The following is a 25,554-nucleotide window of genomic DNA, read 5'->3' on the forward strand; positions in this document are numbered from 1 at the left end:
TGTAAAAAGAAAGGGTCTGTATATGTGGGAAAGAGAGCAAATATGACAAAATTGGTAACAGTTGTTAAACTTGCCAGAGGAGGCGTTTTTTCTCAATTGTTTTGTTCTTTTAATTTTTCTGTGAACTTGAACATTTTCAATATAAGGGGAAAACAGGCATACACTTAGCCGATCTCTACCTTTTCCCTTCTGTTTTATTCCCTACAGCCTTTTCCCCCACTGCCTCATAGGTAATTTTCATTTATTTCTTATTTAATCCTTTCAGTGTTTTTTTTTTTTATTCTCTTTGAAAATATAAGCAGAAATGTGCACATGTGCACGCACACTTAATGCATATTCTTAACTCTCCTGTTCTTTATATAAGAGATCATATGCCACGGGTGGCACATTGGTAAAGAATCCACCTGCCAGTGCAGGAGACACAGGAATTGCGGGTTTGATCCCTGGGTTGGGAAGATCCCTTGGAGTAGGAAATGCCAACCCATTCCAGTATTCTTGCCTGGGAAATCCCATGGACCGAGGAGCCTGGCAGGCTGCAGTCCTTGGGGTTGTGAAGAGTCAGACGTGACTGGGCATCTGAGCACATACATGCTCTGTGTAGTGTTGTGCGTCTTATTTTTCTCACATAGCATATTGAATGGAGAAGGCAGTGGCACCCCAGTCCAGTACTCTTGCCTGGAAAGTCCCAGGGACGGGGAAGCCTGGTGGGCTGCTGTCTATGGGGTTGCACAGAGTCGGACATGACTGAGCGACTTCACTTTCACTTTTCACTTTCATGCATTGGAGAAGGAAATGGCAACCCACTCCAGTGTTCTTGCCTGGAGAATCCCAGGGACGGGGAAGCCTGGTGGGCTGCCGTCTATGGGGTCGCACAGAGTTGGACACGACTGAAGTGACTTAGCAGCAGCAGCAGCATATTGAAGCCCTCTCCATTTCATACAGCAGCTAAGAGACTTTTCTCATTTCTCTTCAGAGCTGCATTCTACTTCATTATATAAACCACACGTTATTGCTGAATACTTGTGTGTTTCCAAGATTTGTTATTACAAACCACACTGCAGTGATTAATTATGTGAATGTGGCATTTTGTATTTCAGTAGTTGTCTTGGCTCAGGTTTCCATAACAAAATACCATAGACTGGGTGGTTTAAACAACAGAAATTTATTTTCTCATAGTTCAGGGGGCTAGAATTCTGAGGGTGTCAGGATGGTGGGCTTACCTACTGCTAGCCTGACTTCTTGCTGTGTACTTTTATGGTAGGGAGAGACAGCATGCTTTCTGTTGTCTCTTCTTACAAGGGCACTAATCCTTTCACCAGGGCCTCACCCTCGTGACTTCACCATGATCTCCCGAAGGCCCCATGTCCAAGTACCATATCTTGGGAAGTTAGAGCATCAACATACACATTCTGAGGGGGTGGGGGTGGGGACACAGTTCAGTCCACATTAGCAGGTATATTTTAAATTCCTGGAAATGGGATTGCTGATATCAGAGTATAAGTACATCTGTAATTCATTGTATATTATATTCAATTCTTGGATCTTTGATCCACTTGGAGTTTATCCTGATAGGTGATGTGAAGGATGGATGCAATTTTTATTTTTTCAAACGGCTACCCAGTTGTCTTCAGATCGGTTACTGCAATGACTTTCTTTACCCCATTGCATTGAGATTTTGACTTTATCACTTACTAAATCCTTCATATGTATTTGGGTCTATTTTTATTCTGCTACATTGGCCCATTTTATCTGTTCGTGTTCCAGCTATACCATTTGAATCATTGACACTTTAGAATGTTTTAATACCTGATTGGTAGTGATCATCTCTCAGTCCCTGAATTTTCTTGATTGCTCCTGCTTATGCATCTGTATGAATTTTATTTAAGTATTTATTATGGAAAGCTTCAAACATACATATAAAAATAAGAATCATCAAATATCTGTTACCCAGTTTCAGTGATTATTAATATTTTCTCTGTGTCTCATCTGTTCCCCCTTCCTCTTTTTTTCTGATGTATTTATAGCTATCTCACGTATCATTTCATCCTTAAGTTACTTAAGTATATGCCTCTAATAGATAAGGCTTTAAAAAATTAAAACCGCAATGTCATCTTATTTAGTACAGTTAGTACTAGTTTGTAAGCTAGTAACCTAATATTACCCAAACCTGGTTTAGTTTTCTTTGATTTTTTTCTAAAATGTGCTTTAATAGTTTGTTCAAATAAGGATTCATGTTGATTGGTCTCATGAATTTTCAGTTTGTAATGGCCTCTGCTCCCCAACTGCCATGTAGAATTGTCTTTACTTTTTCTTGTTTTATATGTTTCTTACAGTGGTTTCTGTGATAACCTATTATCCCTTTCATGTTCTTTGCATAAATATTTCAGTCTTTCTTTTCTTAAATGATTTCATATTTTTCTTCACTGAGTTCTTCGGGTCTCGTTTCACATTCTGTTGCTATCAGAATATCACCCACTGTTACCTGAGTGTTACCCACTGTTATCTTGCTATCTGAATAGCATCTCTGTTCATATTTTGTGTTCTTTTGGTACTGTGATTGCATCCTTATGTCTTTTAGCTTATTTTACCTTTTTTAGTAGGCTGTGTTCTTTGGTTTGTGGCACCATTTCTTTTTCTTTTGGCTGTGCCTCACGCCTTGCGTGATCTTAGTTCCCTGACCAGGGATTGAACCTGGGGCCACAGCAGTGAAAGTGCAGAGTCCTAACCACTGGATCACCAGTATTCCCTGTGGCAACATTTTCTTTGGTGAATTTTCATTTTCTGTTGAAAAGTTTCACTGCTCATTTTCACCCTTTTCCTTGTGGTTTCTTTGTGTTGAGACAGATGGAATGCCTTTTTGGTTACTTGTGTTTGAATGAGCTTGATTTTAGTCAAAGAGGTTCCTGGGTGGGGGAACTCCAGGTATCTTTCCAAGCCTTCTTGTGTAGGGCCCTTCCCCTCTGGTTCTCAAAGCCTGGTGTAGGAAGGATTCCACTTTTGTGCCTTTGCTTTTCTAGGTGGTTTATCTGCTGTAACAGTTTGTACTCTGTGGACGTTTTCTGAGTGCTCATCCCTTTTCCTCCTCCCCACTTTTCTGCCCTTTTTTCTGCTTACCCAGTAACCCTGTTCTTGTCGTTATCTGCCTTTTTGGGTCAAGGCCCCTCAGAATTCTGTTTTTCCTTCAACCTTTGTCTGGCTCCAGGAGGCCATTTGGCTTTTCCTTTATCATCAGCTGGCAGCTGTCACCTCATTGCATTTCATTGTTTTCAGATTTGCTTAACTAAGCACTTTCCCCTCAGGGTGGGCCCTTAGCCTTCCCTTGTTTCTCCTGCTCTGTTGCTTCTAATACCAATTTTGCTATTTAGGAGAGTGTTTGATCACATTTACAAGTCAAATTTGATGTACAGATTTAAAAAGTGGTTTAAATTTGTGTGTTTTCCCATCTCCTAGTTTACACTAAAGATGTAGCTTTTGTTTGTTTTGGTTTTCCTTATTTCTATTTCATATTAATCTTGCACAAATATTTTAAGATTTCTTTCCATTACTAGTAACTGGATTATTAGTTTTTGGTTATCTTTTCAGATTGGTGGTGGTTTATCTGTATTTTCTATGTTGATTGTGTATCTAAACTACTTCTTACGTAGAATAGTTGTTTCTTTTAGATTTTTCTGGCATGCAAATAAATATATCACCTGTAAATAATAAATTGTTCCTTTTCTTTTCTAAATTTTACACCTCTAATTTCATTTTTTTGTCTGGTTATTTTTACATGGTCAATGTTCATGATGATACTGGTGATCTTTGTTTTATTTCAACTCTAGGAATATTTTATTTTTCTGCTAAGCATGATATCAGCATTGAGGGTTAAAATTTTAATGTATTAAGGAACTGGATATTTATTTTTATTTTACTAAGATTTAAGAAAAGTCAAGAGTGAATATTTTATTAAATGATTTTTCAACATCTATGAGATAATTTGATTTTTTTAAACTTAAATTTATTATTTGGAGAATTACATAAATAGGTTTTCTAACATTAAACCATTCTTATAATCTTGTAATTTTGATGTTTTTACTTTATCTTTTGGTGTTTTTGCTTTTATGTCTTCATGTGGTCACTACAGATGTTCTTTATAAGCCTGAGACTATTACGTATTCTGTAATTGTGGAGTCCAGGGTTCTCCATGTCTGATAAATCAAACTCATTAGTTGTGTTGTTCAGAACTTCTGTAATCTTAAACATTTTTGGTTTACTTGGTCCATTTATTGCTGAAACAAAGAGTGTTAAAATCATGCACTCTAATGATAATAAAATGGATAGGTTTATCAGTTTTTTATTATAATTGTTTATATAGATGTCAAGCGAGTGTATGCTCCTCTGTTCTGTCTCGTCACAACAAAGATTTGGAGTGACAGACATTAAAGCCCTCGGCGTGTCACAGCTCTTAGGTCTTGGACAAACTGTGTTATAGCTCTCAGGTCTCAAACGGACCGTGTTATAGCTCTTAGACAAATCAGTGTTACAGCTCCGTGTTACAGCTCTATTTTATTTAGATAATAGCAGGAAAATCCATCCTTGAGGCATGAGGTCATGTAGAGAGGTCATGTCGAGACCTCATGAGAAGAGAGAGAGAGAGCCCTTTGGCTCCTCTTTTTATATGTTTTTTCTTCCCTCTGGGCCTGCCCTATGCAAATTGGGGTAGCTAGAGGTTTGTTCTACCTGAGTCCTCACTCTGGTCCTCGGACCTTCCTTTGACCTTCCTTTGTTCTATTTTTGCAGGCTTTTCCCTTCCTTGTCTTTTAGCCACCACCATTCTGGACTCTTTCTAACTACCTAACATAAAGGCTTTCAAATACAACATTTGTGAAGTTTATATCTTTCTGGCAAATTGTCAGATGTTAAACATTATATTACTGCATTTATCCTCAATAGCTTTTGACTTGATTATCAATTTTATTTGGTGTTACTGTACCCAATATCACCTAAGTAATTTGAGCCCTAAATTTATGTAAGGCTATGTTCATCTTTTGCATCGCAAGGGCAACTTTTAAAGAAAAAATTCCGATTGTTGCTGACATGACATGCTTCTTTGTTGTTTTCCTGTGTTGCAGAGTAGTTTTCTGACCCACCATTTTCATCCCACATATAGCCCTTTGAGGTTTTGCCTTCATGTAGGGGTGGGGCGGTGAAGGGGATGTTTCTTCTTTCTACTTTGCTGTCTTAGGTAGTTTCAAGACCCCTGTCTTAAGTCTGCCTGAAGGCTTTTAATGCATTTTAATTGCTAGTCCTTTGGATACAGAAATACCCAACAGCCAGAGACAGCTTTCCTCAATGTCAGTTTATAATTTTGATTTCTTTTATTCTCTTGGTAATTCATTCATGTCTTAGAGGGGTGTCTGCTATGTATTCTTCATTTTTGATGTTTTGGTTATTTTTGATAAGAGAATTGCTAGGTTGAATTGCTAGGTTGTTCTGTTGATCACAATGCTAGTAATGCTGGTCTTTAAAGATTTTTTTAAAAAACCAAAGCTTGGATATTTGTTGGAAAAAAAGAAAACTTTTTTTTTTCTTTTTTAACATTTTCTTGCTAGCATGCAGCAGAATTGATAAAAACAGTGGCATCTCGCTATGATGAATACGTCAACGTGAAGGAATTCTCTGACAAAATCAGCCGTGCCCTTACTGCGGCAAAGAAGGATAATGACTTCATCTATCATGATCGAGTTCCAGACCTTAAAGATCTGGACCCTATTGGCAAAGCCACACTTGTGAAATCTACTCCAGTCAACGTACCCATCAGCCAGAAATTCACTGGTATGTCAGCTATTCAGAGGCACTTTAGTGTTAGGTATTTTTTCTCCAGTTTAATCTATTTTTTGTAGCTAAAATCACATAGTTGCAATTGTATGCTTTGAATATAATTTTATTCATGTTAACAGTGAAATTTTAAGATGGACAGTAAATGGTAGTAAAGCATAAAGTATACAACAGAGTCAGAAAACTTGAAACTGAGTAACTATAAAGACTTAAATGAGCGCTTGTCTTTTGTGCTGCAATTCATGGGGTTGCAAAGAGTTGGACACGACTGAGCGATTGATCTGATCTGATCTGTCTTTTTGTTAACATTTGTTATTTAAGATTCTGGTATTAAGAATAAACGTATATGACTTTAAGCATATAAGCTTCTGGAGTCATGGTTGTATCAGATAAGTAAATGTCATAATATCCTTGACTATTGTAGGTCTATGCAATCAATATATGGTAGCCTCTAGCTGAGACCCCAGGGATCTAATATTTCTAAGTTATTGGATGGTTGTTTTAGAGTTGGCCATCTGTATCTGTGGTTCCACAGCCATGAATTTAAAGCAACTGCTGACTGAAAATAGTCACAGAAAAAATTTCCAGAAAGTTCCAAAAAGAGCAAAACTTGAATTTGCAATACTCTGCAACTGTTCACATAGCGTTTACATTGTATTAAGTTTTATAAATAAGCTAGAAATGATTTAAAGTGTATGAGAGAATATGTGTAAGCTATGTGCAAACACTGTGCCACTTCATGTAGGAGACTTGAGCATCCTCAGAGCCTGGTACCCACTGAGGGTCCTGGAACCAGTCCCCTGAGGACACCATGGGACTACTGTACTTACTTCTGTTTAACAAGCTCAAAGTGTTTACCGTGTGCCAAAAGCTCTTTTAAGCACTTTAAAATATTAGTTCATTTACTTCTCATAGCAGCTACACGAGGCAGGTGTGGTTATTGTCCCCATTTGACTGCTGAGTATACTGATGGAGAGTGGTGAAGTCATTTGCTCAAGGTTGCAGAGCCAGGAAGTGGTAGAGCTGGAAACCATGGTACTATGGTCAGTTTTATCAATGAATGAGTATTGTTTTCTCTTGTGTAGATCTTCTTCACCAAAGATCCCTTAAACTTAATGATAAACACATCTTTAAGAAAGTTAAGTTCAAGGAAAAGCCTTCATTATCATTGCCTGTGAATGCAGTGATCTAAAAATTCTCTTTATCATTGTCCTTTCAATAGATTTAGTTTTGTTTTTTTAAATGTTTGAAGACTTTTAATGTGAATATTGGAAAGGAGATATGAATAGTCACTTTATAGTTTGAGTTTTTGTCTTAAAACTTTATTGAAATTGATTCCTCTTTTTAGATCTGTTCGAGAAGATGGTTCCTGTGTCAGTCCAGCAGTCTTTGGCTGCCTATAATCAGAGGAAAGCTGATTTAGTTAACAGATCAATTGCTCAGATGAGAGAAGCCACCACTTTGGCAAATGGGTAAGTAGGGCTTAACTTTCATAACTTTATCTAAATTTCTGATGTTTCCTGATGGATTATTTATGAACATTGTACTTTTCTGAGCTTAGAACTGAATGTTAAGGATATTTGAAATAGCGAATATAGACACACACACATTTCTTGGGAACACTATATTTACTGAGCCCCAACAACAAAGCAGATATAACTGGAAGAAATTTAACTGCTGAAACAAAGTGAAAATATGTGGCCACTGATTTGTATTTTGGGGGTATTTATTTGAGGGAAATGAGAAATAGAAATGAACTTTTAAAGTTCAGATACATGTACATTCAATATTCTGAACAAGTTCTTGTTTTTGGTGGATTGAAGACAAAATAATTTATCATTTAAAAAAATACATTGAGTATAATTTTACACAACAAAATAAATCCATTTTAAATGTATAGTTGTTTTTTGATAAATGTGTGTGGCCATGTAACTACCCACCATGATCAAGTAGAGAACATTTCTATCACCCGAGAAAAATTCCCTCACGCCTTTCCATTCAATGTCTTCTCCTCCACCCTCTAGCCACTTCTGATCTGCTCCCTGTCACCATAGGTTAGTTTTACCTTTTATATAATTTTAATATAAATGTAATCATTATAGTGTGTGCAATATGTAGATTTTATAGTGTATTATATACAGTAAATAGTATATTGCATATATAGTATGATATATACAGTGTATGGTATTGTTATAGTAATGTATAATATATAATATAGTATGTACAGCATGTAACAGTATGTATTAAAAATATCTTAGGCTTCTTTCACTTGGCATAATCATGGTATATGTATCAGTTTGATCCTTTTTATTACTTAGCAGTATTCCTTTTGACGGTCAAATAGTTTGTTACTTTTACCTATTGGTGGACATTTTGGTTGTTACGAACATGGGTGTACACATCTTTCTGTGGACATGTTTTATTTCTCATGAGCAAATAACCTAGGATTACAGAATTGTTGAGTTGTATGGTTAGTGTATGTTTACTTCACAGGAAATGGCCAGATGGTTTTCCAGAGTCATTGTTCCTACACCGTTTGAGAAGCGCGCTTTCTTGGCGCCTCGTCAGAACTTAGCATTGTCAGTCTCTCTGATTTTAGCTATTGTAGTGTGTGTGTAGCAGTGTCTCATTGTGGTTCAGTTTGCATTCCCCCTGGTGACTAATGATATTGAGCAACTCTTCATGTGCTTATTAGCCCTTCATGTCTTTCGTCATGTGTTGAAATCTATTGCTCATTTTTTTTCTTAATATCTTTAAAGCGTTCTTTAGATATTCTAGAGGTAAGTCTTTTGTCAGATATGTTACTGAGTTTTTTTTTCCCTAGTCTTGTTTGCTTTTTCATGTTCTTAATTTTGATGAATGAGTATGTTTTGACCTCATTTTTCTTTTTCCAGCAGGAAGACAGCATAAGTTTACCCAAATATTCCTCCCATTATATAAATGAAGTAATAGATTAATAGTTACTGTGCCACAAAACAAAACAAATGGAAATTCTGTATTAATATGTATATCAACTATGTCCTCTTGACATTATGCCTAGATGATGTGAAATTGGGTGTTAGTTCTAGAAGGTCTTGTAGGTCTTCAATGAACCATTCAACTTCAGCTTCTTCAGCATTAGTTATTGAGGCATAGACTTGGATTACTGTGATATTGAATGGTCGCCTTGGAAATGAACAGAGATCATTCTCTCGTTTTTGCACTTGCATCCAAGTACTGCATTTCAGAGTCTTTTGTTTACTATGAGGGCTACTCCATTTTTTCTAAAGGATTCCTGCCCATAGTAGTAGATATAATGGTCATCTGAGTTAAATTCACCCATTCCAGTCCATTTCAGTTTGCTGATTCCTAGAATGTTGACGTTCACTTGTGTCATCTCCTGTTTGACCACTTCCAATTTGCCTTGATTCATGGACCTGACATTCCAGGTTCCTATGCAATATTGCTCTTTACAGCATCGGACCTTGCTTCTATCACCAGTCACATCCACAACTGGGTGGTGTTTTTGCTTTGGCGCCCTCTCTTCATTGTTTCTGGAGTTAATTCTCCACTGATCTCCAGTAGCATGTTGGGCACTTACCGACCTGGGGAGTTGATCTTTCAGTGTCCTGTCTTTTTGCGTTTTCATACTGTTCATGGGGTTCTCAGGGCAAGACTACTAAAGTGGTTTGCCATTCCCTTCTCCAGTGACCACATTTTGTCAGAACTCTCCACCATGACCCGTCTGTCTTGGGTGGCCCTACAGTGGCATGGCTCATAGTTTCATTGAGTTAGACAACGATGTGGTCCATGTGATCAGTTTTGTTAGTTTTCTGTGATTGTGGTTTCCACTCTATATGCCCTCTGATGGAGAAGGATAAGAGTCTTATGAAAGCTTCCTGATGGGAGAGACTGACTGAGGGGGAAACTGGGTCTTGTTCTGATGGGCAGGGCCATGCTCAGTAAGTCTTTAATCCAATTTTCTGTTGATGGGTGGGGCTGTGTTTCCTCCCTGTTGTTTGACCTGAGGCCAAACTGTGGTGGAGGTAATAAAGATAATGGCCACTTCCTTCAAAAGGTGCCTCTGACCCTGAAGCAGGCCACCGCTGACCCATGCCTCCGGTGGAGACTCCTGGACACTCACGGGCAAGTCTGGGTCAGTCTCTTATGGGGTCACTGGTCCTTTCTCCTGGGTCCTGGTGTGTACAAGGTTTTGTTTGTACGCTCCAAGAGTCTGTTTCCCCAGTTCTGTTTAAGTTCTGGTGTAAGTCTCTGGGTCCTGGTGTGCACAAGGTTTGTTTGAGCCCTCTGAGTGTGTCTGGTGGATATGGGGTTTGATTCTAAACACGATTTTGCTCCTCCTACCGTCTTGCTGGGGCTTCTCCTTTGCCCTTGGACGTGGGGTATCTTTTTTTGGTGGGATCCAACATTCTCCTGTTGATGGTTGTTCAGCAGCGAGCTGTAATTGTGGAGTTCTTGGGGGACTGGAATATAAAAGTAGGAAGTCAAGAGATACCAGGAGTAACAGGAAAATTTGGCTTTGGAGTACAAAACGAAGCAGGTCAAAGGCTAACAGAGTTTTACCAAGAGAACGCACTGGTCATAGCAAACACCCTCTTCCAACAACACAAGAGAAGACTCTACACATGGATATCTTCAGATGGTCAATACCAAAATCAAATTGATTATATTCTTTGTAGCCAAAGATGGAGAACCTCTATACAGTCAGTAAAAACAAGACTGGGAGCTAACTATGGCTCAGATCATGAACTCCTTATTGCCAAATTCAGACTTAAATTGAAGAAAGTAGGAAAAACCACCAGACCATTCAGATATGACCTAAATCAAATCCCTTATGACTTTACAGTGGAAATGAGAAATAGATTCAAGGGATTAGATCTGATAGAGTGCCTGAAGAACTATGGATGGAGGTTCGTGACACTGTACAGGAAGCAATGATCAAGACCATCCCCATGAAAAAGAAATGCAAAAAGACAAAATGGTAGTCTGAGGAGGCCTTACAAATAGCTGAGAAAAGAAGAGAAGTGAAAGGCAAAGGAGAAAAGGAAACATATACCCATTTGAATGCAGAATTCCAGAGAATAGCAAGGAGAGATAAGAAAGCCTTCCTCAGTGATCAGTGCAAAGAAATAGAGGAAAACAACAGAATGGGAAAGACTAGAGAGCTCTTCAAGAAAATTAGAGATACCAAGGGAACACTTCATGCAAAGATGGGCACAATAAGGACAGAAATGGTATGGACCTAACAGAAGCAGAAGATACTAAGAAGAGGTGGCAAGAATCCACAGAAGAACTATACAAAAAAGATCTTCATGACCCAGATAACCCCAGTGGTGTGATCACTCACCTAGAACCAGACATCCTAGAATGCGAAGTCAAGTGGGCCTTAGGAAGCATCACTACGAACAAAGCTAGTGGAGGTGATGGAATTCCAGTTGAGCTATTCCAAATCCTTTTATGATGCTGTGAAAGTGCTGCACTCAATATGCCAGCAAATTTGAAAAGCTCAGCAGTGGCCACAGGACTGGAAAAGATCAGTTTCCATTCCAGTCTCAAAGAAAGGCAATGCCAAAGAATGTTCAAACTACCACACAATTGCACTTATCTCACATAGTAGCAAAGTAATGCTCAGAATTCTCCAAGCCAGACTTCAACAGTATGTGAACTGTGAACTTGCAACTGTTCAAGCTGGATTTAGAAAGGGCAGAGGAACCAGAGATCAAATTGCCAACATCTGCTGGATCATGGAAAAAGCAAGAGAGTTCCAGAAAAACATCTATTTCTGCTTTATTGACTATGCCAAAGCCTTTGGCTGTGTGGATCACAACAAACTGTGGAAAATTCTGAAAGAGATGGGAATACCAGACCACCTGACCTGCCTCTTGAGAAACCTATATGCAGGTCAGGAAGCAACAGTTAGAACTGGACATGGAACAACAGGCTGGTTCCAAATCGGGAAAGGAGTACGTCAAGGCTGTATATTGTCACCCTGCTTATTTAACTTCTATGCAGAGTACACCATGAGAAATGCTGGGCTTCATGAAGCACAAGCTGGAATCAAGATTGCTGGGAGAAATATCAATCACCTCAGATATGCAGATGACACCACCCTTATGGAAGAAAGTGATGAGGATCTAAAGATCCTCTGGATGCACGTGAAAGACAAGAGTGAAAAAACTAGCTTAAAGCTCAGCATTCAGAAAACTAAGACCATGGTATCCAGTCCTATCACTTCATTGCAAATAGATGGGTAAACAGTGGAAACAGTGGCTGACTTTATTTTTTTGGGCTCCAAAATCACTGCAAATGGTGACTGCAGCCATGATATTAAAAGACACTTGCTCCTTGGAAGGAAAGCTGTGACCAACCTAGACAGCTTATTAAAAAGCAGAGATGTTACTTTGCCAACAAAGATCTGTCTAGTCAAATCTATAGTTTTTCCAGTAGTCATGTATGGGTGTGAGAGTTGGACTGTTAAGAAAGCTGAGAGCCAGAGAATTGATGCTTTTGAACTGTGGTGCTGGAGAAGACTTTTAAGAGAATCCCTTGGACTGCTAGGAGATCCAGCCAGTCCATCCTAAAGGAAATTAGTCCTGAATATTCATTGGAAGGACTGATGTTGAAGCTGAAACTCCAAAACTTTGGCCACCTGATGTAAAGAACTGACTCAATGGAAAAGACCCTGATGCTGGCAAAGATTGAAGGCAGGACGAGGAGGATGAGATGACTGGATGGCGTCACCGACTTGATGTACGTGAGTTTGAGTAAGCTATGCAAGTTGGTGATGGACAGGGAGGCCTGACGTGCTGCAATCCATGGCGTCACAAAGAGTCGGACACAACTGAGCAACTGAACTGATGTGAAATTATAACTATTTAGTGTATTATTTCTCTTTTATCATTGACAGTATAAGAATCAGGAGTGTGATAAAAGATCACATTCTTAAAATAGAATTTTTTACTTTTAATTAGAGTGAAAGAAGTAACGTTTAACCAGTGAGCCAAAGGTATCTAGTATATTTTAATGTAACTTTTAAACATTTTGGCTCTCAGTTCTGAACTGTGAATCTAACTTAATTCTCTAATGTTTTATTTAATTTTCTCAATTCCTGATTTTCTGTTTTTCCTTTGTCTTTGCTTTATGTTTCCATTTACAGGGCTTATCCACTTTTTTGGAGTGATAACTCCGCTGCTAGTGTTTGAAAGAAGGATTAGACCTTTAGATGACATAGTATCTCATTTTTTCAGGGTGTTAGCTTCCCTTAATCTTCCAGCAGCAATTGAAGATTTATCTGGAGATACCGTACCTCAGTCTATATTGACCAAGTCCACATCTGTGATTGAACAGGGAGGCATCCAGACCGTTGATCAGTTGTTCAAAGAGCTACCCGAACTTCTTCAAAGAAATAGAGAAATCCTCGACGAGGTATGTTTTAAGAGGTTTGCTTTTCAGGTAAATAAAATACTCTTTGGCCCCTTGGTGTCCAGCAGGGATTGGGACAGGAGGCTTCTTGCTGCTTCTTCCTGTGGTTTCACAGGGTAGCACTCATCATTCAGGTTAATTTATTGTGGCCCATAGTCTGCCCTTCAGTTTAAGAGGAATTCTGAGTGAGAATGGGTTCATATGTCTTAAGGGTATATAAGTGTGCATTACGACCATTGTGTGAAACTAGTATACTGTGGGAAATCACTATCACACACACTGTTCAGACTTTTTCATTATTAAGGATTTTTTTTTCTTGTGAAACATTCAGTCTGTGGTGAACAAGGAATCAGACTAAGGAAGTTAGGCCATCATATGTTTTCCAAGCCCACCATGCTCATCTTCAGATGGCAAGGGTATTTTATCATGAGGAATGTAGCACTAATGTTTGTTGGCTAAAGTCAACTATTTGCCAGTGTTATTCTGCTTTTAAGGTGCTTTCACCTCTTTCTGCTAACTGATACATTTGTTTCTTTAGCTATAAATGTGTTCATACTGGTTATTTTGGTTTTTGACAGTTTAGGAGTCATGTCTCTTTTAGGTGACTTCTGTTATCAATGCTTTAATCCATGATGTTTCAGTCACTGTTTCCAAATACTTTGGGGCAAAGACAGAGTACTTATATACTATGACAGTGCGAACCTTGGGAAGGAGAATATATACCTTCCAGGGTTACTTACTGCTGCTGCTGCTAAGTCGCTTCAGTCGTGTCTGACTCTGTGCAACCCCACAGATGGCAGCCCACCAGGCTCCCCCATCTCTGGGATTCTCCAGGCAAGAACACTGGAGTGGGTTGCCATTTCCTTCTCTAATGCATGAAAGTGAAAAGTGAAAGTGAAGTCACTCAGTCGTGTCCGATTCTTTTCGACCCCATGGACTGTAGCCTACCAGGCTCCTCCATCCATGGGATTTTCCAGGCAAGAGTACTGGAGTGGGGTGCCATTGCCTTCTCCGCAGGGTTACTTAAGAGCTTAACTAAAATAAAACAAATATTAATGTGGAAAAATCTCATCTCATAATTAAGGAATAACTGGCTTTATTAGTGTGTATGGTATGTTTGTTGTCTGCCTCTCTTATGAGGTATTTTTATTTATTTTATCTTCCTAACAGCCTGATGAATTAGACTCATTTTCTTGGTTGTACTTGTAGTTTCATTTTAAGTACGTTATTAAGTTGTGAAGCTGATACTGTTTTTGAGTGTTTATGTCTCTGGTAGCAAATTTAATTCAAGTCTTGGTTTTCAGATAATTTGAAGTGTCCACTAATTTATTTTTTAAATGATAAATTTATCTTGCTTGGGATCTGTTGGATCCTTTCCATCTTAGATTCATGGGTTCTGTTTCTTCAGTTACTCTTTTTTGTCCATTCTCTCCTAATGAATTCCTGTTAGATTGATGGCAGTGCTTCTGAGTTAGTTCTTCACATCTCTTAACATTTCTATTACTTTTTCTCTATGTGGGCGACCATCTGAGACTGGCCTCCCAGCTCCTTGATTGCCTGTTTAGCTCTGCCTTTTGTGTTCTTCAGCCGCTCTACTGCATTTTCCCCCTATGTTTTTCATTTCCAGAATAAGGATATTTAATTGGTTCTTTTCATAAATCACCTAGATTTATCTTACATGTGTCTTTTTTCTTTTTGAGGTAAAATTCACATAACATAAAATTTCACCATTTTGATCTCTTTTAAGTGTATGATCCAGTTGTTTTTAGTACATTCACAATATTGTATGAGCACCAACACAGTCTAATTCTGGAACATTTTCATCACCTCCAAAAGAAAGCCTGTACTAGTTAACAGTCAGTCCTCTTTCTCCCATTCCCCTTGTTCTTGGCAACTACAAATCTGATTTCTGTTTGTATAGATTTATTCATTCTGGACATTGCAGATAAATGGAATCATGCCTTTGAAGTTTGCCTTTTTCACTTAGCATCTTTTCAAGGTTCATTCATGTCACAGCATGTGTCACTGCTTCATTTCTTTTTGTAGTTAAATATTCCATTGTGTGGATATATCATTAAGTATTTTATTTATCCATTCATCAGGAATAGATACTTGGGATGTTCCCACTTTTTGGTTATTCAGAATAATGCTGTTATTTGTGAACAGGTTATGTTTGAACAACTGTTTTCAGTTCTCTTGGGTTATATACATAGGAGTGGAATTACTGGGTTGTACAGTAATATTGTGTTTAACTTTTTGAGGAACTGTGAAACTGGTTTGCAAAAGTAGCTGTGCCCTTTTACATTTTACCAACAGTGTATGAAGGTTCCAAATTTCTCCATATCCTTGCTAACCCTTATAATTGTCTTAAAAAATAAAAAAGCCACCTTTGTGGCTATGAAATGGTATCTTACTATGATTTGATTTGACCTTATATGTAGAAAATCCTAAAATTAGTAGGAGTTTAATGAGAATTGTATTGAATGTTTAGATCAATTTGAGGAATATTACTTATCTTTAACAGTATTACGGCTTCCAGTCCATGGATGGAGGCTGTCTTTCCATTTAATTTATTTCATCAGTGTTTTATACTTTTCACTGTACAAGTATTTTACTTCCTTGATTAAACTGATTCTTAGTTATTTTATTCTTTTTGATGCTGTTATAATAGAATTATCTTAATTTCCTATTTGGATTCTTCATTGCTAGAGTATAGAAATACAGCTGATTTTGTGCGTTGATTTTGTTTTCTGCAACTCTACTAAATTTATTTATTCTCTCTAATAGTTATTTTATGGATTGCTTAGGATTTTTTCATATAAAAAGTCATACCATTTGCAACTATAGGTAGTTCTTCCTTTCCACTTTTGGATGCCCTTTATTTCTTACTCTAATTGCGCCAGCCAGTTCAATCCTGGTTTAAGCAGTGAGAGTCCACAGACTTGTCTTGATCGTCAGCTTAGGGGAAAACCTTCCAGTTTTTCACTGTTAAGCTATTAAGTTTTTCATAGATGGCTCTTCTCAGATTGAGGAAGTTCCTTTCCATTCTTAATTTGTTGAGTGCTTTTATCATAAAAGGGTGTTGGATTTAGTCAAATGTTTTTTCTGTATCTCAAGATAATCACATGGATTTTCTCCCTTCATTCTACTAATACAGAGTATTACATTAACTGATTCTTCAGTGTGAACCACCCTTGCATGCCTAGGTTATCCCACTTTGTCATGGTGTGCTGCTGCTGCTGCTGCTAAGTCGCTTCAGTCGTGTCCAACTCTGTGCAACCCCATAGATGGCAGCCCACCAGGCTCCGCCGTCCCTGGGATTCTCCAACCCACTGGAGTGGGTTGCCATTTCCTTCTCCAGTGTATGAAAGTGAAAAGTGAAAGTGAAGTCGATCAGTCGTGTCGGACTCTTAGTGACCCCATGGACTGCAGCCTACCAGGCTCCTCCGTCCATGGGATTTTCCAGGCAAGAGTACTGGAGTGGGGTGCCATTGCCTTCTCCTGTCATGGTGTAGAGTCCTTTTAATGAGCTGCTAGGTTTGGTTTGGTAGTACTTCGTTGGGCATTTTGCAGTTATATTCGTAAGGGATACTGGTCTGTAATTTTCTTGTTGTGTGTATGACTTTCAACTTGTGTGTTTTTGTGATTGTGTCTTTTGTAAATAGCATATGGTAATAAGATTTTTCCTTTACTTTTAGCTTGACAATCTTCATCTCTTCCTGGAGGGTTAAGTTATTCATATATTTGGAACCATATTTTTGTACAACAGTTGTCTTACTCTTTTGATTTCTCTATTTTCTTTCTTTGGTTCCTTCTCACCCTCACTTTTTATGGTTTTATTGAGTTCCCTCCATTTTTTCTTTTTTTTTTTTTCCCCTTTTTGACAGCATGAAAGTTGTATACTTACTTTTCTTGTTTATAGTTTATTATGATGTGTCTGGGTATGGGTTTTCTTTTATTTAAGTTGCTTGATATTCCATTGGATTCAGTGAATTTGAGAAATTGTGTCTTTCATCCATCCTGGAAAGTTCTTAGTTTTCACTTCTTTGAATATTGCTTTTCCCCAATTCTCATTATTATGTCTTTCTCCATCTCTGATGTTGAATCTTCTCAGTTTACTTTTCTGGGTTTTCTGTTGCTCTGTGCTTCCTTCTGCCTGATTCTTCTGGTTGGTCTTTCAGTTCACTAGTTCTCTTCAGTTATATCCCAGCAGTTTTTTAACTATCCATTAGCTTCCTAATTTGATAATTTCTTTAATTTCCAGAAATTTTATTTGGCTCTTTTTCAGTTCTTCTCATGTTCTTTCTCCTGTCATATTTTTACTCTAAAACATATTAAATATGTTTAGTTTATATTCTTTATCTTATCTCAGGGTCAGTAGTCTTTGTGGTTTGGTTCTGTGATTTGTTGTTTTTTCCTGATTTTTTTCTCATACCAGTTTGTTTGCTCTTATTTCAGTGGTTTTGTTTGTGTGTTTGCTGTATTTTAAAACTTTTTTGGAGGGTTTTGTTTGTGTGTGTGTGGTTAATCTTTTATTTTGAAATTCATTTTAGGAGTTTGTGTCATGCAGGTAGTCATTTCCAGTCCTAAATTCAGGCTTTTGGTTAGGAATCTTAAGGTGATATTCTTTTCTTTTCTGTATAGAGCCATGGTTCAGATGGTCAAATTCCCTTCAGTTGGTCAATTTTCCTTTAAATACTCATCCACTGAGTGTCATTTATTTGGAAGTCCCCATTTGAGGGAAGATGGTGCCTTTGATCTGATCTCCTACTCATATTAGCCCCACCTGTGTTTCTTGTCTCCTGTTAAATGAACATTCTGAGCCACTAGAGAATGTGTAGTTGGTACACTATGGACGGTAGGCCAGCTCCACCTTGTGGCCTGTTTTATATGGTTCACTAGTGAAGGATGATTTTTACCACTTGTAGAAAATTGTTTTTTTTTTTTTTTTAAAAGAATATGTGAGACTGTAGTCCCCAATCCTAAAATATTTACTCTAACATTGGACACCAAGTTCGCCGACCTCTGCTCTAAACTGTCAGGCGTTCACAGGTGCTGTTGGCTCTAGCACTTGAGTCTGTTGGTGGATTAGCACTTTCTGCCTCTAATGTCTTGCTTTCTCAGCTCTGCATTCGAAAGGCTTTTTTTTTTAATGTTAATTTTCAGTTTGTTGTATTGGGTTGACATCTAAATCTTCTATTTGTATGACTTAATCAGTTTTCTCTTTGTTTTGTTTATGGCTTCAAAGTTCTAAAGGCTTTCTGTTTATTTAATCTTAAAAAAAAAAATCTTTGTTTAAAAGTAGTTTTGGTATATGGATGTACATAATTTCTTCAGTTCAGTTGCTCAGTCGCTCAGACTCTTTGTGACCCCATGAATCACAGCACGCCAGGCTTCCCTATCACCAACTCCATAATCTCTTAGTCATCTTAATTTTACTGAGTACAGTAATGGCTAACTTAGCCTTAAATTTTACAAGATGTTTTGTTAAGTATATTATGATTTGGATTTCTGCAGTGGAAATTATTGTACTAATTTATATTCTAATCAGTACTGTAGGAATAGTCCTAGCTCACTAATTCTCACCTATATTAAGTATGATCATTTTAAAAACGTTTTAAAGTTTTTTGCACCAGAAATGATAGTTCACTGTTGCTTTGCCTCCTTTTTAAAAGTCATTAAGGTTGTTGGATGAAGAAGAAGCGACTGACAATGATTTAAGGGCAAAATTCAAGGAACGTTGGCAAAGGACGCCATCCAATGAACTTTATAAGCCTTTAAGAGCAGGTAAAAATGTCCCTAAATGACTTTCACTTGAGTAAGTTCTCATTTTGCTTGATTGAATTAGGCTTCATATGAAAAGCCAGGTGTTTTTCTTCAGTTCATGTAAAATAAAAAATAACAAGAATGTTCATCATGATAAATTCAGATTCTTAAGACAGTGAAAATTAAAATGATCCTGTGACTCTGACTTCCTGTTCCAAGCTTTCTGCGTATTGTAAAAAAAAGATAAATGAGATATATATAAATATATGGTGTTGTGATTTCATTTCATTTAGTAGTAATACTACCAGGTAGTAAAGGATGAGTTTTAAAATTAACCTGAAGCCAATTATTTTTAAGACTTTGATTATAAAGATTTTGTGCTTGTTTAGATAAATGATATCTGCTGCTGCTGCTGCTAAGGTGCTTCAGTCGTGTCCGACTCTGTGCGACCCCATAGGCGGCAGCCCACTAGGCTCCCCCGTCCCTGGGATTCTCCAGGCAAGAACACTGGAGTGGGTTGCCATTTCCTTCTTCAGTACATGAAAGTGAAAAGTGAAGTGAAGTCGCTCAGTCGCATCTGACTCATAGCGACCCCATGGACTGCAGCCCACCAGGCTCCTCGGTCCATGGGATTTTCCAGGCAAGGGTACTGCAGTGGGGTGCCATTGCCTTCTCCGAAACAATATCTAGACTTGCTTTATTTCTCTGTAAAAAGTATTTAATACTATTGTGATTTTTCTAAAAATGTATCTGCTTTTCTTATAAGTCAGATTTAAAGAGTGATCTTTTGAGACAGGAACTTTTTTGAAATAAGTTGTAACAGTTTTTGGAGTGAATGTTATCTTTCTATATTCATGAGTTGTAGAAAAAGATTAATGTCAGTTGGCTTTTATTTAGTGGACTGTAACCACAAGGGTGTTTTAAGGTTATAAAACACTAAAGATGCAAGGACTGACAGGAGCTCAGTTTCTGTCATCTAGTGCTTTGGGGCTGACAGGGAGACAAGTAAAATTGGAGAACAAAATTGAAAGTACAACCAGCTTATGTACTTCACTGTTAAAATCGTTACTGTGCTCTGATAACATTTTTTTCTTCTTCCACAGAGGGAAACAACTTCAGAATCACTTTGGATAAAGCTGTGCACGCAGATGGACAGGTGAAGGAGCGTTACCAGGCTCACCGAGACACCATTGTGCTTCTGTGCAAGCCGGAGCCGGAGCTGAACGCCGCCATCCCTTCTGCTAACCCGGCGAAGACAATGCAGGGCAGTGAGGTGAGGACGTGCACTTTGGTGTGGGTGGGCAGCTGCTCTGACAACTATGTTCAAGCTATTACATACAGTGAATTGCCCAGTTTTTTCTTACTGACCTTTTTTTTAAAAAATGATGATGTACATTGAGGTGCTTGCGTTTAGAGCAACATGATATATATACACTGTGAACGTTATATTACTATCCATTTATTGAATGCTTCCTCTGTGAACTCGGTACTGTATATATTCACAGTGTTTAATTCACATTTGGTAAGAGGGAGCAACTTGGAAGTACAGGCGCTTCCTTGGGGTGGAAGGACTGGATTGGCCAGATACTCCTCTGACAACAGATTCTTTGTTTCTTGCATCTTTCTATATACTGCCTTCTACCATATTCCTCTGGGACTACCTCTGAAGGGAGGGTTGTCAAGGTGGTGCATGTTAATAAGTGGATCACATTGGCATGATATTTCTACTGGCTACAGGCTCATGGGAGCGTGATTGGCTGAGACCCTAAGGGGATGGGTGTGACTGATCACTGTGAGGTGAGATAGGGGCCCTGAAGCACACAGGAAAGTAAGCCAAAGGGCAAGAGATACTGCCGAAAGCTTCTTAAAAAAGGTGAATTTCCTGTGACAGTAGTTCTCAGAAGTTATCATTGTCATTTCTTATCTGTCTTTGCTCAGAAGCATTTCATGTATTCATTCAGCCAAGGCTTAATGGACAGCATCTACTGTGTAAGGCACTACGCTCTGTACACACGATGGCCAGCCCGCACTCCCCATTCACAAGCAGGCGTAGAAGAGGAGACATACACAGAGATAACTGGGATACATGGTAGAAACTGAGAGGTGTGAGGGCTTTAGGTGACGGAATTCTGAATGTTCCAGCATTTGGAGCCCCTCGCCTAGGAGGCTTCTTAGGACATTGGCACGTTATGAGAACAGTGGACAGGCAGAAAGGTGAACAAGAGTAGGATCCGAGAATATTGAGTGAGTGTGTGCAGAGCAGCTACCAGAGGTTGAGTGGAAACCAGCCCCTGAAGTGAAGGGAAAACAGCGTCAGGGGATATGCACAGAACCTGCATCTCTGGTTGGGGGCCAGAGAGAACGACCACTCTGAAGTCAGATGCTTTCAGGGCGTCGAGGAGAAAAGGAAGGTGGTTGAAAGATTAAATTTGTAAAGAAGAGACTGCACACCTATAGAACAGCAGCATGTTCTGGCTTCTTTTGATTTTAGGAGAACTCTCTTTAATGTCCCCCTTTTTTTTTTTTAGTGTCACATACACGACTCGGAACTTACATGGCTTTCGTTCTTTGATTCTGCTTTCTGTAGAAAAGCAAAAATGTTTTTTTGTTTTTTTTTTTAATTTGTAATAGCTGCTCTGTTAATCCAGAACGGTATTACATAGGGGAGGAAAAGTTTGACAATCAATATGAAGTTATTTTATTGAAACTAGATTTTCTGCATGGAGGTAACCAACAATTTTCAGTGCTCTATATATTCATTCAATATGTGTCTTTATCAGAAAAGGGAAGCATCATTTGTTTATTACAGCTCCTTCAGATAGTTGTCACCATAGTTGATGACACTTTAGCCAGAGTTTTTATGAGAAACAGCCATTTGAATTGCTGATTATTAACGTGATACAAAGTACATGTTTTATTAAGAGGTCCAAGCATAATGGGTAGGGCTGTTTTTTTCTTTCATTCTGAAGAGGCCAACTATCTAGTTATTTATCTTTGTTCTGTTTGGGCAGCTGTTTTTAGGTACTGAGAGGATGTTAATTTCTATACTATATAAGACAATCTGTTTCAAGATACTCCTGACTTTCAGCTTTGTTTACTAGACTATTTTTTTTAAATTAATTCTGCATATTCCTATTTCTCCCCTAGCTTTATTTCATTTCTATAAAATTTTCGAACTTCTGTTAGGCATAACATACATATAGAAGAAAATGACATTTCTTACTTTCCTAATGGCCAAGCAACTTCACATAGGGTTAAAGTCAAGGTTGAGATACCATTATCAATTTACCAACAGGTAAAGCTATCAAAACCTTTTTGAATTTATATGCTACTGTATCCCCCAACACAAACTGTGTTACATGATTATAGAAATCCTTATAATTCAGCAGAATAAAGGATACTTTAATTCTTGGTCTGTTCCTCATTTTTCCTCTGTTCTTGTCTGAGTGCTTATATGCTTAAGACTCTTTAGTCCACAGTGCACGCAAAGTAGAGAGTTAAACCGTGAGACATAACCAACAGTTAATAATAATGGCTCCTACTTATGGAGCACTTGGCCTGTGTTAGAAATTACATTAAGCACTTATATGGACTTGCTTCAGTCTTTACAACTGTCCTGACATAAAGGTACTATTATTATTCTTGTTTTGCAGATGAATTTTCCAGGTAAACTGCCCTTGGTTATATAGTAACTAAGCCCATGATATTCACTAAGGGAGTATAATCAGAGTTGAAGTATTTTTTTCTATGTCGTCATGTTTCACTGTGCTGGACAGCTAGATTCCTTCGTTTCTGTATTGAAGTTTTGATTTAATTTTGTGTTTTGGATGGGTAGAAGAATGTTCACGGTTCAGAAGGTTCCTGCAGAGAACTCTCACCCCTGTTCTTTCCACCTTATTCCCATCTGCTCTGTTATACGTAACAGTATTCATTTTGTCTGGTCTGTGTTTAGTGCTTTTATTTTTGTGAAAAATACATATGCACACAGATGTACATAATACATTATGTGTGTGTATAGCTTTATATTCTGATTTCCCTTCTCATTGAAAATGCGACATACAATGTATATGCTTTTGTACCTTTTTTCATTTAACGATATGTCCTGGAAGTCATTTGCAAGCAAGACTTTGACCAGCTTGTCTAACGTCAGATTCTACTAGGCCCCTTTAATAGACTTTGCTGTGCCCATCCAGCCGTGACTCTTCGTCCTCTTCTTCCTTTTAGAGTGTCTGTGGTTTGATGCTTCTTGGACCTCTGTGAGTCACGTTAGAACATGTTAAGAGACTCTGCATTTAAGATAGGATGCCTAGGAGATATGGTGGTTACCAGAGGCTGAAATGTGGAAGAAACTTGAGGCTTTTCCTCAGGTTTTGGTTTTCACATGGGAAGGTCGCTCTGGACCCTCTCATCACGGAGCTGATGACTAAGGCCAGGGACTGCAGAGCAGGGCAGAGCTGCTTAGGCACGGGCAGTAGGTGAGGAGATCTCTGGAGCTGAAATTGCTGCTGGTAAGAAGCGAGTCAGGGCTGGAGATGGGGTTCTTGGACTGTCCCTTCTTTGCCCACTTTCTTGCTCTGAGCATTCTTGGTCAAGCAGAATAGGGGCTTGGGGTCGCCCAGGTGAAGTGTGAAGAGCTGTGAGTGAAAGGGAGCAGCTCACAAGGGTCTTAGAGGGCACTTGAACCCTGAAACACTGTTACTACATAGGGGTGTTAGGCATTTATGAATCATGGGGCTGTTAGGCAGAGACTGCCTGGACTGAATGAGAGGCAGAACTCACGATGTGAAGAGAGATAGGACCTACCCCTTCTTTCTCTCCCAGGATTTAAAATCAGCGTATGACTTAGAGCTTTCTCTCTCTTCTCTTGTGTGCTGTCTCCATGTATCGTTATCTCTATTTTTATCTCCATGTCTCCTTCTCTCAGTCTCACTATGTTGGCAAAATAGGCTATCTCTTGACAAAACACACCTTCCTCTACATCATGGTGAGGATGCAGTAAAGTGTAAACGTGGTTAGAGAGTGGTTTGGAGTCAGGCAGACGCAGGTCTCAGGTTTCACCTCTGCTCCTTTAGTAGCTGTGTAACCTCAGGCAGGTGACTTAATTTTTCTGAGACTCAGTTTCTCCATCTGTGGAATAGAGGTAATAAATACATACTCTGGGATATTGTAAGAAGTACATTAAGTTTAATCTGTGAAGTGTGTAGGACCGTGCCTGGCGCATGATAAATGTTCAGTAAATCTGTTTTCATTATTGCTGCTGCCATTGCAGGCCGAATCCACTGAAGGTACAGCAGTGTCTGTATGTAAGTGAACCTGCTGTCTGCATTACACTTGGCTCTCTGAGAAATCATCTCTCCCTGACCCTGGTGAACCTTTGTATCATTCCCTTCTGGTAATTGGCTTATGGTTTTTTGGGCAATTCAGCTAAAAGTTTTTTAAATTTGTATAGGTGGTGAATGTCTTAAAATCCTTATTAACAAATCTTGATGAAGTAAAGAAGGAAAGAGAGGGGCTGGAGAACGACCTGAAATCAGTGAATTTTGACATGACAAGCAAGTTTCTGACTGCTCTGGCTCAAGATGGTGTGATAAACGAAGAAGCTATTTCTGTTACCGAACTGGATCGAATCTATGGGGGTCTCACAACTAAAGTCCAGGAATCTCTAAAGAAACAGGAAGATCTTCTTAAAAATATTCAGGTAAAGTTTATATACTTCAGTAAGATTTTTATTTAAAAAATTACAGAAGGGATAATCTGTATACAGGAGGGATAGTCTGGACTAAATCTGTCCATTTAGGATTGTGTTTTTGGCAAGTATTCCATATTAATAGAAAACTGTAAATTGTTGGTTATATTTTCATGCCCACTGAATTTGGGGTAATTTTACTAATGGAAAGCTATAAAGTACTGTGCTACTCCAAAGGGAATATATTAGGTAAATATCTAATAATAACTCAATATAATCATAGGTGATTTTCATAGTTGGAAAAGTATCAATAAAAATGTCATGAGCTATATTAATTTCATAAATATATATAACTGCATAAATCTTTCTTTTCATAAGGTCTCACACCAGGAATTTTCAAAAATGAAACAATCTAACAACGAAGCCAATTTAAGAGAAGAAGTCTTGAAGAATTTAGCTGCTGCGTATGATAACTTTGTTGAACTTGTGGCTAATTTGAAGGAGGGCACAAAGGTATGAAGCACAAAAAAAATAAGAGCTAACTGACCAGTGTGGACGTGAGGATATAGTTTGAGAAGTTAATTGGTATTTCCAGTTGGACCAAATCATTCTTCATCTTGAATGCCTTAGCTTTCATTACTTTGGCCCCTGAGAGCTTTGTTACAAGTGGGAGAAAGCTTAATGAAGGTGGTGGATTTCATGGGAACTTTGCAGAATGAGTATGCGTAGACATTCATTTCAGGTAGCAGGAATTAGCGAGAATCAGCAATACTTTGTTACATGATAGAAAGTCGGCCAGTCTGAGTGAATTATGAGGGAATAGGAGTATTAGTCAGAGCTGATACGTGATGGGGAAGGGGCTG

At 38.4% G+C, this 25,554-nt stretch overlaps 1 protein-coding gene across 2 annotated transcripts in view; it reads left to right on the forward strand.

The window, feature by feature from the left end:
* Nucleotides 1–25,554, forward strand: part of PDCD6IP (programmed cell death 6 interacting protein) — a 69,005-nt gene that overhangs the window by 34,855 nt on the left and 8,596 nt on the right. For both annotated transcript variants that reach the window (XM_005898148.3, XM_005898149.3), the window contains exons 8-14: nt 5,592–5,814; nt 7,166–7,289; nt 13,065–13,242; nt 18,915–19,026; nt 20,109–20,278; nt 24,455–24,703; nt 25,070–25,204. In XM_005898148.3, coding sequence (XP_005898210.2) covers nt 5,592–5,814; nt 7,166–7,289; nt 13,065–13,242; nt 18,915–19,026; nt 20,109–20,278; nt 24,455–24,703; nt 25,070–25,204 — 1,191 coding nt within the window. The remainder of the gene's footprint in view (nt 1–5,591; nt 5,815–7,165; nt 7,290–13,064; nt 13,243–18,914; nt 19,027–20,108; nt 20,279–24,454; nt 24,704–25,069; nt 25,205–25,554) is intronic.

The sequence above is a fragment of the Bos mutus genome, chromosome 22 (genome assembly GCF_027580195.1).
Source record: "Bos mutus isolate GX-2022 chromosome 22, NWIPB_WYAK_1.1, whole genome shotgun sequence".
NCBI lineage: Eukaryota > Metazoa > Chordata > Mammalia > Artiodactyla > Bovidae > Bos > Bos mutus.